Here is a 17,194-nt window from a genome sequence, read left to right as displayed (position 1 = left end):
GGCCAAAGAGGGATGTTGCTCTTGGGACTTCTGGATATCCTGGCTGACCAAAAAACGCCACATTGTAAAGAACAGATAATCAAGTCCCCAAATGTTTATGCCTTCTGCGACTGTTGTTTTGGTCAGCCTACTTCCTAAACAGCTGTTTTGTCTGTGCGATTAAATCTTGATACATAAAACTGAGCACATGCAGACACAAAGCTTCAAAACAAAGCATTTTAATAGAGCAAAGTGGTGGAATGGCAGAAAACAGACTTGGGAGCAGAGGCGCAGCGCTGGAGCCCTGACGTTTATTAGTATCTGAGTTTACACCAATAACTTGTAGATACTGGCACCACTACATCTGATCAATGGCTGTGCACTGATGTCGGATCAAGCCCAGTTATGCTGTTTGCCATATCAGACAAAGCAGTATTTTGTTTAAATAGCTATGCTTTCAGAGATTTCAGTATTACATAGCATCCCAAGATGCTTAGGCAGCACAATATTTAGCAGGAAGTGATCCCCACTCAGCAAGGGTGGTCTAAACCACTGAGCTTCTTGGGCTTGCTGATCAGAAGGTCAGCGGTTTGAATCCCCACGTTGGGGTGAGCTCCTGTTGCTCTGTCCCAGCTTCTGCCAACCTAGCAGTTCAAAATCACACCAGTGCGAGTAGATAAATAGGTACCACTGCGGCAGGAAGGTAAACGGTGTTTCCATGCTCTCTGGCTTCCATCACGGTGTCCCGTTGCGCCAGAAGCGGCTTAGTCATTCTGGCCACATGACCCGGAAAGCTGCCTGTGGACAAATGCCAGCTCCCTTGGCCTGAAAGCGAGATGAGCGACACAACCCCACAGTCACCTTTGACTGGACTTTGACTGGACCTCAGCCTTCTCCAACATGGGATTCCCAACTCCCACCAGTCCCCAGCCAGCATAGACAGAGGATGGGAAATGTAGCTGGAGGGCGCCAGTTCTAGGAATGCTTCTTTAAGTTGTCCCCAACCATGAGCAAAGTCTCTGAATTAGGGAGGCATGGCCCATACCATACAATTTAAAGCAAATCCAATGCATGTGACTTCCTCCCACAAATCCTAGGAAGTTGTAGGAAGGGAAACTAGAGGTCCCAACAATCTTTGGAGGAAGCCATGTGCTTTTAAATGTGCTTCTAATGCACTTTAAATGTATGGTATGGATCTGCCCAAGGAAACCCCAGCTTGACAGGGTTGTTGCTGCAGAGGAACTCCCAAAACATATCACATTATGCTTTTTTGGGGCAGTTGATGTGTATTCAGAGTCTTCCAACTGTAAAGAAAACACTACAATGCTTTGTCAAGGAAGGCAATGACCTCTCCTCTATGTTTTTATTCAGCTAATAGCTCAAGACATTCATTTAAAGGAGCTTAAAAGATGCTTTTCTAAAATGAGCACTGATGGCTACTGGCTAGGTTCTGACTATGTGGGCAGCGGCAACAGAGAAACGCTTGCTTTCTCCTTGCTCATATTGTGTATTTGTAAAAAAAAAGCCTTGAGGTCTGCAGTATTGTGTCATAATAAGGTAAAATCCAGCTTCTGAAGCTCTCTAACTCTCAGAGATCAGGGAGAGCAAAGCAAAGCAATGCCTGTTTGCAAGATGGGCAGTCACAGTACTGAAGCTCTGTGGCTTGCATAAATGTGATACAGTCAAACCTTGGTTGCCGAACGGCTCCGTTTTGGAACTATTTGGCTGCCGGAAGCAAATGCTCCAGTTTTTGAACTTTTTTCAGAAGCCAAATGTCCAACGCGGCTTCCACTTGAGTGCAGGAAGCTCCTGCAGCCAATCGGAAGCCCCGGTTGTCGAACATTTCAGAAGCCAAACGGGCTTCCGGAATGGATTACGTTCAACAATAACAATAAATTTACAAGTTAAAAGATTTTCAAGTTTTCAAAAAAGGACGCAGTATCTCAAACGTTCCTATAAAATCATGAGAATCTTGAGGTTTAGTCATTTCCCCCAAACAGACCAACATTCTATTACATTTTCTTATTCTGCAAGCTATCTAGTTAGAATTGCATCCCTTATACATTATGTATATTATGTATATTATGTATATTATGTATATTTTGCCATCGCTACAGATTTTGGTGTCAGATCAACATCTCTTTAACCAGGGTGAGTGGATGTTTTCCCTTACTTTGTTTTGCTGCTCTTGTGATTTCGTTTTGTTCTGTGGCTTTAACTTAATGGTTTTAATTAATCGTACATTGTTTTAAATTTGAGTTATTCTATGTAACCCATTATGGAACAAATTAGTGACTGGCAGAATGTTCGTATAAACTTACATAATACAGTGGTACCTCAGGTTAAGTACTTAATTCGTTCCGGAGGTCTGTACTTAACCTGAAACTGTTCTTAACCTGAAGCACCATTTTAGCTAATGGGGCCTCCAGCTGCTGCCACGCTGCCAGAGCACGATTTCTGTTCTCATCCTGAAGCAAAGTTCTTAACATGAGGTACTATTTCTGGGTTAGGAGAGTCTGTAACCTGAAGCGTATGTAACCCGAGGTACCACTGTATAAATAATATCACAGTATTTTCTTATATACTATCAGTGTGTATGGTACTTTGATTTGTGCTTGTTTTACTTTTCAGTCTGAGAGGAAATAAAGATTTTACAGAAAAAGTAAGGGACAAGCCAGTGTTGCCGCTTTACAGAACAGAAGAGGGCAGGTCTCTGGCCCCAAGAAGCACACAGTTCTAAATATCTATACTGCCCCCCCCCCCGAGGAAGGGGAGGGAGCAGCAAACACCAAATATGAGGTTTCAGTTGCATATGCTTAGGCTGAGCTCCAGAAAAGTAGGTGAAGTAGAGGGTTGTGCCAAAGGCATCACAGAAAAGGTGAGTTTGGGGACATGATTTTAATGATGACAAAGAGGAATCATTAGGCAGGTAACAACAACAACAACAATTTATTTATAACCCCGCCCATCTGGCTGGGTTTCTCCAGCCACTCTGGGTGGCTCCCAACAAAATATTAAAAGCACGATAAAACGTCAAACATTAAAAACTTCCCTGAACAGGGCTGCCTTCAGATGTCTTCTAAAAGTCAGATAGTTGTTTATTTCCTTGACAACTGATGGGAGGGCGTTTCACAGGGCGGGTGCCACTACTGAGAAGGCCCTCTGCCTAGTTCCCTGTAACCTCACATCTCACAGTGAGGGAACTGCCAGAAGGCCCTCGGCGCTGGACCTCAGCTGAACGATGGGGGTGGAGACGCTTCTTCAGGTATACTGGGCAGAGGCCATTTAGGGCTTTAAAGGTCAGTACCAGCACTTTGAATTGTGCAATCAAGATGGGCATTCCAAGAAAATGGAGCAGCAAGGAAGAAAATACAGCCTTTTGAGGGAGCAGGACATCTCGATGGGACACAGAACCTCCCTAGTGTTTTGAGTCTTAACTTTAAAAAAACAACCCATGTTCAGTTCTGTTGAATTATCTCGGCACATCTTGATCACCTGAAACAGTGTTCAAACTGCATTTGGTGTTGCAAAAAATGACCTCACAAATAGCCCAGCTATTTGTACGCAAGATTATATTTGTACGCAACAACAGCAGCTAGAGTTCTGATAGCTCAAAAGTGGAAGCAACAGGAGATGCCGACAATAGGAGAATGGCAGATAAAGCTGGTTGAATACGTTGAGATGGCTAAATTGACACACAGAATTCGCAATCAGGAGGAGACAAAGTACCAAAAAGAATGGTGTAAATTTTTGATCTATATAAGTGAGAACTGTACAAATTTGAAAACTTTGGCAGGATTGAAGTAAATCTTATGTCATGTTGTAATATCTAATCAAAGAAACTGTGAACTATAGAATAGAATAGGAAAACTGATGGAAGGGAAGGACGGAAGTCAACAGCTCTACGGAGCATAAAGTAGGATATATGTAATAAGATTTGATGCTTTACTGGTGTTGGTGGGTGTTGGTGGGTGATCTTAAATCTCAATAAAAATTATTTATAAAAAAAACAAATAGCCCAGCTGCCTTCAAAGCAGATTAATATGGGTTACGAGGGAGTGTCCATTTCCGCATAAAGTGCCACATGATTGGCTAACTAGCACCACACAGGAAATGGAATTTGGTAGTCTGATGTTGAAGTTGACAAATGCAGTGCTTCAGCTCAAAGGTCTGACTGCATTGACTAAGTAATTTTTAATTTCATTATGTTTTACATTTTCCTTTGTGCTCCTTCAACATAACCAGATGTTTATATAGCTTTGCAGTGTCCAGTCTGCATGGGCAATAAATGCCACTCCATTGGAAGTTGCACAGGAAGATCCAGTTACTTTGCTTTTACCTTCAAGTAGCCCATAATTAGGCTCACACACAGGGTGAGTCATTTATCAAAAGCAGTCCAAAGTGCTATTACAGCCAGACACGCCAAGGCCAGGCATATAATTATATAATCCACCACCATGTGGAAATTGCCCTGTTAAGCCACCTGACCCCATTAGCATGAAGATGTTTTTTTCCCCTTGTTGGCTAGAAGTACTGTTAGTGCTTGGCAGGAAGACGACTCCTCTTTACTCAAAACTCACCTTGTTCTTGCTGAAACCAGAAAATGCCATCCCGTTTCCTTGGTTCATCAGCAGGTTAAGGGAAACTGGGATTTGGCATCTTGAGGCAGGCGGAAGATGCCGAGAGATGGTGCAAGGTCTTTTCAGATGAGGCTTTTCTGATAACGCAGAACAGGAACACAGAAAGCTGCCTTGCACCACTAGAAGTTGGTGTTGATGTCTTGAGCTGGACGGACTGATTGACAGTGACTCTCTAGGATGCCTCTTTCCCAGCCGTTCCTGGAGATGAACCTGGGACCTTCTGCATGCAAAGCTGAGGTTCTACCACTTAGCCAAAGCTTGGATGATATTTCTCAAATCAGCATCTCCACTGCATCAAGGGAATCCAAACCCTTTCCTCTACAGAGCATGGCAGTTGTAAGGAAACCGGTTCCCCCAGGATCCAAACCTATGTTGCAGCTGCAGCTGCTGCAGGGAAATGCAATTATCCTGCCAACACGAGGTTTCATTACTTTGTGTATTCTGGTATATATGCCTGAGTTGCAGGCACCTACTGGATAGCGACCCTGAACTCAAAGGCAGGTTTCCCACTCTAACTGAACCTGGCTACTAACCCGATGATTATGTTCTACATCCACTATTGAGGGCAGCATGTTTCTGAATGTCAGTTGCTGGAAACTGCAGGAGGGGGAACGTGCTGGTGCGCTAAGGTCCTGCACTTACGCTTCCCATAAAGGTCTGGTTGGCCATTGTGAAAACAGGTTGCTGGACTAGATGGACCACTGCCCTGATCCCAGAGTCTCTTCCAAAGTTTGTACTCTTTCCCCCAATGCCTGCATTGTTTTAATTCTGCCGTAAAAAAATAATCAAATGTAGTAAACCTTTTCTCCACGATTACAAAGATGTGGGGCATATTTGGGTGTCATTTGAACATTCTGAATCCCAGCCCAGGGAGACACAAGTTCAAATCCCTGCTGAACTCTGAACCATCCTTGACCACGTACTTGCAGCCCTGCCTACCACACAAAGTTGTTGTGAGGATAAAATGAGGAGGTGGAAGAACCATTTATGCTACTTTGGGGGATGTGGCACAGTATAACCTTTTGGGAGGAAGTGTGGGATAAAAGTGAACCAGCCAAATAAGACCACCCTTTGCCAACTGTAGCCATATTCCACCACTGATGGGACCGGTTTGTTTTCTAAATGTAACCTAATGGGGATTGCCCCATGGATGTGACAAATTTTCCTGTTGACTACACCATGACCTATATCCACAGAGGCAGATTTCAGGACATTTCTGGACGGAGCATTTTCTACATGTAGCATTTTACGAGCAGTGACTCAGAGCACTGGTCAACCACAATCCCCATGTTCTGGATTAAAATCCCCGTGCCAGCAACTGCTAAGCCGGACATGTAATCATATTCAGCACAGGTGGCATTAACTGTTGTTGCAGCAAAACAGTCGCCATAGACCTAACCTTCCCGCCCCAGTCAGATAAACAGGAGTCCTAGCTGTAGATGCGTTAATAAGATACCTTATGCAAGCTAGCGCTGCAATCTTTCCAGACACACAAACCCTCAATGTGTTTTTTCTTTCTTTTCCAAGGCAATTATTAACAATCTTTTAGCTGTAGGGGATGGTGGGTGAAAAGAAACAACATGTCAAACTGAAACCCAGTTCGAATTGTCATGAACAAATCCAGAGGCACGACAAAGGTACCCCGGCTCACTGGCAGACTTAACCAGTTTGCAGAAATGACTTGCCGCACTGCAATTCGAGGACTTTTACAGCTCTGCACAGTTGGAGCAGAACACCAGAGCTCTGCATTTCATTGGCACGGCTTTGCAATCCTCACAGGTGGAAAAAAAGAAACATTATGGCTTCAATACACTCCGATGAAAACATGTAGCGACCCAGAGATCAATTTTCGCTGCAGGTGGCTTGCAAAGGACATTTATTCAACAAGAACGCATTAATTCTTCAGCCAGTTCTGGAAACAAGTGTGCTCAAGAGAGCTACCCGCATGAATAATGTTAGACTTTTGCTCTCTATTTATTCTGAAGGCACCTGCAATTAAGCACTTGCCTCCTTTCCAGCTATTTAAGATGGGGTCTATTCTTTATTGACTTATGAAAGCCCTCACATTTAGATGTTTTATTTCTTTTTAAGTGGTGCCGGGGACTCATTTGACGGTTTGGATGGTGGCCTTGGCAAATCAGTGGGGCACCTGCTAAATATGCTACGCCTGCATTCATTGTCCATTTCTTGACACTTCAAACATTACACTCAGCAATTGATCTTGGCCTCCCCTCTTGCCCACATTCCTCCTCCACAATTAATTGCTGTGCAAATCAAACTGCTGCTCGGTGGTGGAAAAGAGTGGCGCATGTAAACACAGGTGAACGGGAGGCCTCATAAGTCCCAAAGGCCTTGCAACACAAGGCACAGCAAGATGCGACAGCAGCAGCAGCCAACCTGCATCCTGTTGATTGTCTGTAGAACAGGGATGGGGAGCAGGAGCCACAAGACTGAGAGGGAGGAGGAACTGATCCTCCAGTAGCCTGCACTTTTTTTCACAAGAAAACAACTGCTTGAAACTTTTCTGCTTTTCTCGTTCTACTGTAAGAAGAATTACTTGGGCATAGTTGGGGGAAGGGATGAGGAGCACAGCAAAGAAAGGGCTGATCCACACTTTCTCTTGTCCCGCTGTTTTTCCCCAGGGGCAAACAGCAATTCGAGTTTTCTCTAGATAGACGTCTGCTCTGATTTAGCACTGAAGAGCAGGTTTTCTCTGGGAAAGGATGGGCAAGGGTGAAACCGCTCACACCTGTGCCTAGAAAGCATGAATCAAGCAGAATACTGCTTGGACTCGTGCTTTCTAGGAGCAGGTCAACTGGAAGTATGGAGGAGGGATCAGCTGCCATCAGCCCATTTTATAAACTGCTCCATCCTAGGTAGGCTTAGATTTAGGGGGAGATGAACCAGGTTAACACCTGGGGTGCCAACTTTGGAGGTGCTCGTCACATACTATCCATTCACAGATGAAACAACGTGCACAGTTTGTTTTCACTGGCAAAGCTGGAAACAGCAATGTGCACACCACATTTTCTCTATCATTACCGTCCTCACCTTGGTGGTGGTGGTGGTCGGGGCGGGGGGGAATTGACAACGTTGGTGCCCTTTCAACAAACAATGTGAAATGAGAGGAATTGCAATCGGATCCCTGCATGGAAACGTACGATTTTAATGACAAGAGATAAATCATGCATGTAGATCATTTCTCAAACTCACGAACATGGGCTACAAATCCAGCAAGAAGGTATTCAAAAACTGAACCAAGGAAGGGAGGGGGAATGCCATAGAAACTTCCTGCCAACCCTTTGGTCTCTGCTGGTATAGACTGAGCAGCAGATCCAATCCTGTACTGGGCTCTGCCACCACCACATCACATCTGTCTGGGCTCATAATGGACATTTAGAAATATGTATCTCCTATATTTGCTTCCTTCTGATTGCTCAGAATAGCCGAGTCATCTCAATTTCTAGTTTCACAAGCCTTTGAAGGAGGTTAAGCTTAGAGATAGTGACTTCTGAAGGGGACCCCGATAGCTTCTTGGCTTTAAGGGTGATTTGAAACCAGTCCAATTCATTTTAATGCAAGTCTTTTTTCTTTTTTATGCATCCATGTAAATATAAAGTATAAGGAGAATATTGGCACAGATGTCAAAGCATCTTATAGCCCTTCCAGCTAATAACAATAAAAGCATTTTCCCCCCATGACCTATTACTAGCGATACCCTTGATCTGCAGCGGCTGTGTATGAGCAAGTTCCCACATGCTAACAATAGGCTTCTGGTTTTTATAACCATAAGCCAAAACTTCCCTCTCACCAGGCTTTGGGAAAGAGGAGGGCAGCCTAGTCAAAAAAAGGTAAAGACATGTGTGCATCAATAGTGGAGCCCACAGTACTAATTTAATGAAAAGAAATTACATGGCAGAAGTGAACCGACAAGATTTCCCTTTCTCACACACTGTTGTCAGGTTCACTAGAAAACAGAAGTGAAGGTAATAAGTGAGTAGCTGCATCTGGAATAGAAGTATTTTGGGGTTTTTAAAAACCCACTGTAAACCAGCTATAAAAAAGTGACGATGCAATAGTTTGGGAGAAGGTTGTCTGTCTAAACAAGTGGCTGAATGGTGTCATCTAAAAGGAGAAAAGAGTAAATGTAGAAGCATGCTTACGGGTACCTGCAGGTTACAAGTGAGGCAGTTTATTTTGCAAAGAAGCAGATGGAGGCGATTAGCTTCTCACACTTATTATTCATCCAATTCTATGCATGCATTGTATTTGGAACTGAGAACCTGCCAATTTGTGGTTTCTTAAATGCTCATTAATGCTTGGCCATGCCAACTCCCTGGAAAAGACCCTGATGTTGGGAAAGATTGAGGGCACAAGGAGAAGGGGACGGCAGACGACAAGATGGTTGGACAGTGTTCTCGAAGCTACTAATATGAGTTTGACCAAGCTGCGGGAGGCAGCGGAAGACAGGAGTGCCTGGCATGCTCTGGTTCATGGGGTCATGAAGAGTCGGACATGACTAAACAACAACAATGCCAACTTGTTTTTAGACACTGATCCATCACTGATAGAACTGAACCAGAAGGGAGATGCAATCTTGCTCACTTTGGTACGTTCTAAGCATAGGCCACGATGCTATGTACCTGGGACTAAAGTTGCACTGGAGCAAATCACAAAACACATTTTCTACATGGAACTAGTCTACTGCACTTGATATGGGGAGCAAGGGTCTCTATGTGATCTTATATGGTACTCTGGAAAGCTTCTGGGAAGAAATGGACTTTTGAGTTCTAGATGAGTTTTTTATATTCAGCATTGTCTTTTTCTAACTTTAAAAAAAACCCCACCCCTATATATTTGAATATTTGACCATGTAATTGACCATTATTGGCCAACGCTGACCAATCCTACCTAGAAGCAACATCAATATAATATTGACTACATGCAGGATTCATGTACGATGTAGGAAAATTGGCCTTGTGTGCACATGTCTCAAAAGATTTGAGCCCAACATGCTGGTGTGGAGGTAGAAGGCCCTGTAAGCCACCTAGCCTGGTGAGAAGACCTCTGTCCTCTGAGCTGTATTCAAACAAGGCTGCTCTGGACCGTGGAAGTCCTTCAGATACTTGGGACTACAATTCCCATCAGTCCCAGGTAGCACAACCAACTGTCAGGGGTGATGGGAATGGTAAGGCAGAACACCTGGAGGGCACCTGGATGGAGAAAGCAGATCTAGTCTGGTAAGAAGACCCTGCCCGCTCCAAATTGTATTTAAGCCAGCCCCTTGGAATGCAAGACTGGAACTAGCTACGTGGGTTAGCATTTATTTTACCTGTCTGTTAATTTTGTTCTGAACTTATCCCGCATTAAGTCTAGATTACTTCATTGTAATAGTTTATCCTATGATTTTGGAATTGTTGATGCTGTCTTGTTTGAATATGCTGGTGCTTAAAAAAACCAACATTTTTTTACAAAAAATGTTCCACATTTTAAAAAAAATTGTTTATTGCAATCTGCTTTGGGCATGGTTTACGGTGGAAAAATGGCATATTTTTGTTTTCGTCAGTAAACTAATTGCACTAATGCGCAATTGGGAGCCTTAAAGTACAACTCCTGGTAGTGCAATGGCAAGGGGAAGCAGTAGAGACAAAGCCTGCTGGACCAGGTGGCAAGATTCCCTTGTGCACACAATGCCAGCAGAAAGAGGCCTGCTAACCAGGTGCATCCAATCCCTGGGACAAAGTAATTGGGTAGTAATAATAAAGTGTACTGTCCACTAACATTCTAAGAATGATGTTCTATGGGTTCTATCCCACTAAGCAGCCATTCAAAGTATGACTTAGATACAACCCTATAATGTTAGTTACATTTCGAGGTATAGTGACATATTAGGCAACTAGAGGTGTTCTGGATACAACAGCAGAAATTATTCAGTTCTGTTCTGTGAATCACAACGGAACTAAAGTATGTTTTCCACATGCTATTTATGAACGTTTGATTCCCTGTTGGAAAGCACCCTGAGCTATTTACAAAATATGGGAAGTTAGTCCATGGGCTAGTCAGACAAGCGGCTTGCCGAAATGTATCACAGGAAAGGAACAACAAATGGCTCAGATGCTGAATGTACAATTCCTGTATAAGAAAGAATGATGCATCCAATTATGTTTTCTCATAAAGTCATCTAGATGTGAACTAAACCATACATTTTAGGTTGAAAGACTATGCATTATAAATTAATAAAGGCACTAATGACACTGTTGACCTTAAAAGCCTGTTTCAATAGTGGCATTTGTGTTTCTCATCAGTGCTGTGACGTGAAACGTGAATTCATCATAACTTACACATTTAATTTTTAGACACTACTGGTATTCAAATGGTAGACATTTCTTAGTAACATACTGGATAGTGACAAGATAGCTCATCTCAGATTTGGTACTGATAACAAGAGTACAAAGCAGAATTCTACAACATGGGGGACTTCCAGTTAGAAGCACTAAGAGTTATGTGCCATCATACTACCTTCTGTAGCAATTAAAATGTTCCTCTGGTTTTGTTCTTTCAGACTCAATTGGAGATAAACCTTGAACACAAATAATTACAAAGGCATAATACGGCAGTACTTTGTCTAACAAGGCTTCTTGCTCATCTATTTTCTGTTTACTTCTAATATGTCAATCATCACAGAAAAGTTAACAAGAAAGCCTGAAACACTGGTATAGAAAAATAATTCATAAATAAGGCATCACGGGGAGGGGGGGCACATCTATGCAAATTATTTTTAATTTTGATCACACAGATAAAATAAGAAATGTGTTTGCATGTAGGGAAAATGAGCAAAAAATAGCAAAAAATGTTTAGTCAGCCAAGGTCCTCATATAGACAAGAGTAAATTCAATCTGTGGTGATCACAACAGCACCCCAGAGGCAAAACACACCAAGAGACTGAAGTCCAAACTACTTGCGGGAAGCCATCTTGCAATTTGTTGACAGGCAATGACATAAGACTCTGTTTGGCATCCTTGCAAGATGAGGTTGTCTTAGAGTTTTCCATTGGCAAATGCTGCCTCCTGGAACTGAGGGACAAATGTTTTGAAATGAGCCCTAGTGGAGGAAAGAAAAGTGTTGAAGTTAGTAAAGAACAAAATTATTTACTATTATTATTAGAATTTATATACTGCCCTATACCCGGAGGTCTCACAGAACAAAACAGAGAACATACTGCACAGGGCAAGATCTTCTAATGTGCAAACCTCAAGACAGATTGAGAACTTTTCTCAGTTAAAAATCTCCTTGTGTAACACCTGTGCCTGCCTCAGATCAAGTCTAGCAGCACGATCTCTCAGCCCCAAATAAAGTATAAGGGATATCCTTGCTATGTCAGAGGGCTATATTCCTCTTCATTTAAAAAACAAACAAACACCAAACAGCAGATATGTCTCTTAGGTCTTGAACCATGACCAGTTTGCACACTTCAATCTTACTCTCAGTGAGTTTCCCTGTTATTTATACCCCAGCCACTCTTTATTGCGATTCTTTATTGGTGTTTTGTCATGGAATCTGTTATCATTCCCACTGAAATAGATTTTGTAGGCAGCTAAGTATCATCAACAATGGCTCTCTCTCCTGTCTCCCTCAGCCCAGATATAATAACTCTAATTCTTTTAAACTAAACAGAGCAGTATTTTGCAGCAATCAACATGAAAAATGTACTCCCCTCCATAGAACTTCAAGAGATGGACATGCCTGACATTGTCTGTCATACCATTTGCTTCAGTGAAGGTGGTAGAGCACGTCTAACATCTTTGATTATCACGTTTCTGGGTTAATTGGATTCATCCATGGTGATAGGGCACGGATATTTAGAAGAGCAACCAATGGAGGTAATAAATACTGCAGCTGGTCGTAAACTAAAATCTGCTTTCAGGTAAGTAGCAGAGCAGGGCTGCCAGAGGCAGTCAGAGTTGATCTTAAGGGGATCAGTTAATTCAGGTTTTTGAGAAAAAACATGGTATTTTACAGTAACTTAAAATCAGAATATTTTGTGTATGTCCTGGAACTGATGAGTGCATTAACTGAACATTTTTAAAAGGGTTAGGTTCAGAATCCTCTCTTGTTCCAATAATGGGCAGAGAATGTTACATTTACCCCAAAGTTGAATAAATTCAAACCGTTTCATGATGATCTGCATCTTGTAATTGAAGAAGAGCAGCAAATGTAATCCACTACTGCTCACTTGCTAGGCTAAAATTTAAATTTGAGCAGACACTAGCCTCCCTTTCTTTTTTCTGTAGAAGAGTTATTCTACAGATTAATATTTCTCTTTCCTCTCATGCTGTTCTGGGTAAATTTCTGGAGAGAAGGTAGCTATGAATTATATCCTTTGCTTTATTACAATGATTATTATGAAGAAAGTTGCCAAAATCCCAGGCATTTCTTAATACAAATTCTATGCCAAGCATCCCTAAAGCAAGTAAAGGGGGGGAGGGAGGGAATAGCTCTGAATGTCACAATCTGGATAGAGACATTATCAGCTTCTGAACTCCAATTATTCCTCTGAATGGTGGAGGTTGGAAAACCTGAGTAACCATAGAATAACAAAACTGGAATACGTCAAAAACAAAGTAGCCCACTTCCCAGCTATTCAAAACTTCCCTTGACCTAAAGCAGACTCAAGAAACGCTATTGACTTTATCACAAAGACATCTGACCGTATCATAGAAATGCAAATGGGATCTAGCTGTACAAACAAGCCAACTCCTTTTGAACATTCTGTAGAAGGGGAATCCAGAAGGATGCTGTGCAAATTTCCTCATTGTCCAACAGTGTAAACAATTTGCCACCGGTTCCCTGAATATTCACACATGTGTTGCTTGACACAAAATGAACCCAATGCTTAAACGACCATTGTGCAACTAGGCTTCATCAGAGCTAAGCACAATGTGTTTCTTCTTCCTTTCCTTGTTTACACAAAGCTCTGATTTTTGTGACTTGCAGAAATTAGCTCACCCATCTTCTAACAGGGGTCCTAACCAGAAAAGAATAAAATGATACCTCTGTTTACAATGTCTTGCATGCAATATATCCTCCCCCCATTTTTTTATATTGGCCACTTCTTGTGTTCATATTTTTCTGTAAGAGGCAGTGTTTTATAGAGTGAGTGTATCCCCCACCCATTCTTGGACCTGTGGGAACCATTAACGGAGACAAAGCCTTGGGCAAATTATGCAGTTGCTCACAATATTGGCTTGGTATGTAAAACAAAATACGCCACACTGCACCTTACTATCATCTTGAGGGATGGAACACAGTAAAAATCAATGCAGCCCCCTGTTCCCTGCCTCAAACTGGTTGTTGGAACCTGATGGTACTGTCTGGGAGCAAAAGGGTAGACTGCAGAATAAAAAAAGGAATGCAACAGGCATATCAATACGAAACTTGGGAGTGATGCACATGTTATATCCTCTATCACCACTGCTGAAAACAGACTCAGATTTGTCATGGTTGCCTTAAAACAGGAATACTCTGATCTGCCTTATCAGAGACACTACATTTGCACTTAAATGTACCTGAGACGAAATAAAAGAAATGATTAAAAGAGTGGAGAGTGGAACTGTCAAAATGATACGCAAACTCTGTATCTTTCCTACCATGTCTCATTATATTTGTATGTTATATGGAATTGTTTGAAGATGCTTTTGCTTTCAAGGAAATCGTTTGAATATTTTTAAAATAAATAAATAAATAAACAAACAAAAATCACAGTTTAAAAACCAAACTGGATATCTGTGGAAAGGGGCACAAACCACTTTATTGGTTAAAGGTCTACAAAGTCATCTCTGTGTGTGCAGTGACCTCCACAAGAAGCGCTGAAAGCTCTTGACTGCTGTCAGTGCAGTTACCACAGGCTGGATATCAACCAAAATAGAAAAGGTGTGATCCTACAAACCCTTATGGTTGCAAAGAGAATATCCTTCCAGCCATGAAGTATAAAACACTCACCACCCACTGTTTAGTGGTCTGAAGACCTCCTGCCCTTTCCACATTTGAATGTATATCTTCTAATTGTCAATCTCATTTGGATATTTATTTGGACATAAGGACTCTGTGTGTCTGTTGTGTGTGTGAGAGAGAAAAATGATGTGCTAATGTGAGCTGAGGATGTTTCTTCTTGTTATATTTGCCAAATAAAAATAAAAGAGGAAATAAGGTGTATGCAGGAAGTAGGGCCAAGAGGAAAGAACTGTGTGTGTGTGTGCACGCACGCACGCACACACACACACACACACACACACACACACATGTTTAGGTACCATGAAACTGGAAGAAGCATGCAAAGTGTAAGTGCTAATTGCACACGTGCCAGTCCAGAAGCCAAAATGTGTATGTGAAAGATTTAGTCAACTTACAACTGGGGTGCAATTTCATAAGAGTTTTAAAAATCATGCTGCAGAATAAGCAAACAAGATACAGCCATACAGATCACCATTAAAAAAAGAAAAAACAGGATTAACTGAATAATGTTATAAATGTAAAGAGAAGTTACAAGTTGTGCTGAGAGTTTCTTTGTGGAAAAGGAGTGGGGGGAAAGCACAATTATAAACTAATTTGTAACAACTTGAGGGCAAGGGAAGGAGATGGCAGTTCACCTCCATACCATCTGGCATGCCTGAAATGTGGGTAGCTGATACCAGAGTCTTACTGCTACTACAAAAGAGAGATAGATTGAAGAAGCTATTGCCCTGCAACAGATGGAAATAGCATTCAAATGGATAAACAGTTTCACCATAATTTACAAAAGACTGCTGTGAAAGAAACAAAAAACCAAGTTAATCTTGAGAAGCATCAAAACAAAAAAACATTTCTGTACATGTGAAACGCGGAACAGAACAATTTCTATTCACGTGAAGCACAGCTCTCTTTTTAGTTGTTCTTGTTTTATCTGTAAGCTGCCTTGAGTCTCTTTCAGGGAAAAAGGCGGGGTATAGATAAATATAAAACAACAACAGCAAGAACAACAACAGGGTGGGTCTTGTCATCTGGGCAGCCCAGGCACACCATGCACACTGCCTAGGCTTGTGCCCCAGGAAGGTCATTTTGGTGCTGCTAACACTTCACCCCCGGAGGCGCACTCCATTGTCTCTCAAGACAGACGGATGCCAACAACAACAAAGAATGATGTGATGAAACTTAAAGAAAATGTTACACTGGCCCTATGATTAAATGAGCTGTGCACGTGCTGCTTATATTCGCTCCTAATGTCTATCATATGCCACTGGCATGCTGGATCTTCCACTCTCACCTCCTGAACTTTGTAATAATTTGTCAAGGTACATTTCCTCCTACATGTTTTCAGCAGTTTCGCTAGGCTGGTATGTGGTGTTGATTTAAGTCACGTGATGTGTCTTCCCAGGTACCATAGCATGTGGGTGACCATAGATTACCTAGCATTTAGTATTCTGTTGTTGTGCTTGGCAGTACTAGAGTGGAGAAAAAATGTCTTTGCACTTCAAATTGGTGATAGTGTGCAGTTGTTGTACATAGAACCCACACAAGATATGTGAATTTGTTCAGTTTGCATCAACTAGTGTAGCAGTTCTCAACCTGTGGGTCCCCAGATGTTGTTGGACTACAACTCCCATTATCCCTGAGCTCTGGCCTTGCTAGCTAAGGGTGATGGGAGTTGTAGTTCAACAACATCTAGGGACCCACAGGTTGAGAAAGGCTGAACTAGTGCAACATTTATGCTTGGGAGTCCCCCACCCCCATCCCCTAAGTTAGGGTCAGTGGTATCGGTGATAGTGAGACAAGAGAGAGGTGAGTGAAAGAAAGCTGAATGTTGCATTTCCGCTACCAACAGAAGGTATAATATTGTATGTTTCACATCCCCTTCCTTCACACCAAAGGCATCAGCTGCTTTGGATAGCTAGAGGGAGGGATTTAAGGAACTCTCCCTATGAAACAACCCATCGTGGGGATGTTGGACCATAACCGCAGTGGAGCTCAAGGCAGGGAAAGAAAGGCACTGCATTTCAACATCTGCAGTTACAGTGGAACCTTGGTTTACAACCGTAATCCGTTCCGGAGGTCCGTTTGTAAACCAAAACAGGTTGTAACCCAAGGCACACTTTTGCCAACGGGGCCTCAAAAAAAATTGTAATCCAAAAAAACCAGGGTTGTAATCCAAAAAAGATTGCAAACCAGGACATGCACTTCTGAGTTTGACGTGTTTGTAATCCAAAACGTATGCAAACCAAGGTACCACTGTACTTAATATATTTATTTCGAATCCTTCCAAGACAGCTGACAAATAATACCTTGTAATATTGTTGTCACCATTTTATTAGTGTAATAATTCATTAGGAACCTTCTCACATGCTTCAGCTGCTGTTTATCCTAGCTTATATTCAGTCCTCGTTCTCATCACAGTCTAAATCCATGCAGCAAAGTTTTGTGAATTTGCAGTTAGGGAAAGTGGGATGGGGGACTGATAGAAACGAGGTTTGTCACACTCCTGTGTGTTCAACAAAATCTGTTGCAAAGGAAGAGGAAACGAAAGAAAGAAGGAATATGAATTG

General features: G+C 42.1%; 1 protein-coding gene across 1 annotated transcript in view; it reads right to left on the bottom strand.

Moving 5' to 3' along the window:
- Positions 1 to 7,765: 7,765 nt before the first annotated feature.
- The window catches only part of BABAM2 (BRISC and BRCA1 A complex member 2), a 135,663-nt gene continuing 126,234 nt past the window's right edge, over positions 7,766 to 17,194 (bottom strand). Inside the window, exon 12 of the mRNA XM_081186464.1 lies at positions 7,766 to 11,720. Within this exon, the coding sequence (XP_081042590.1) occupies positions 11,657 to 11,720 (64 nt within the window). The 3' untranslated portion in view covers positions 7,766 to 11,656. The remainder of the gene's footprint in view (positions 11,721 to 17,194) is intronic.

This window comes from Podarcis bocagei, assembly GCF_964188305.1.
Source record: "Podarcis bocagei genome assembly, chromosome: 3".
Taxonomy (NCBI): Eukaryota; Metazoa; Chordata; class Lepidosauria; order Squamata; family Lacertidae; genus Podarcis; species Podarcis bocagei.
The sequence above is the reverse complement of the archived record's forward strand: the minus strand, read 5'-3'. Positions and strand labels throughout refer to the sequence as shown.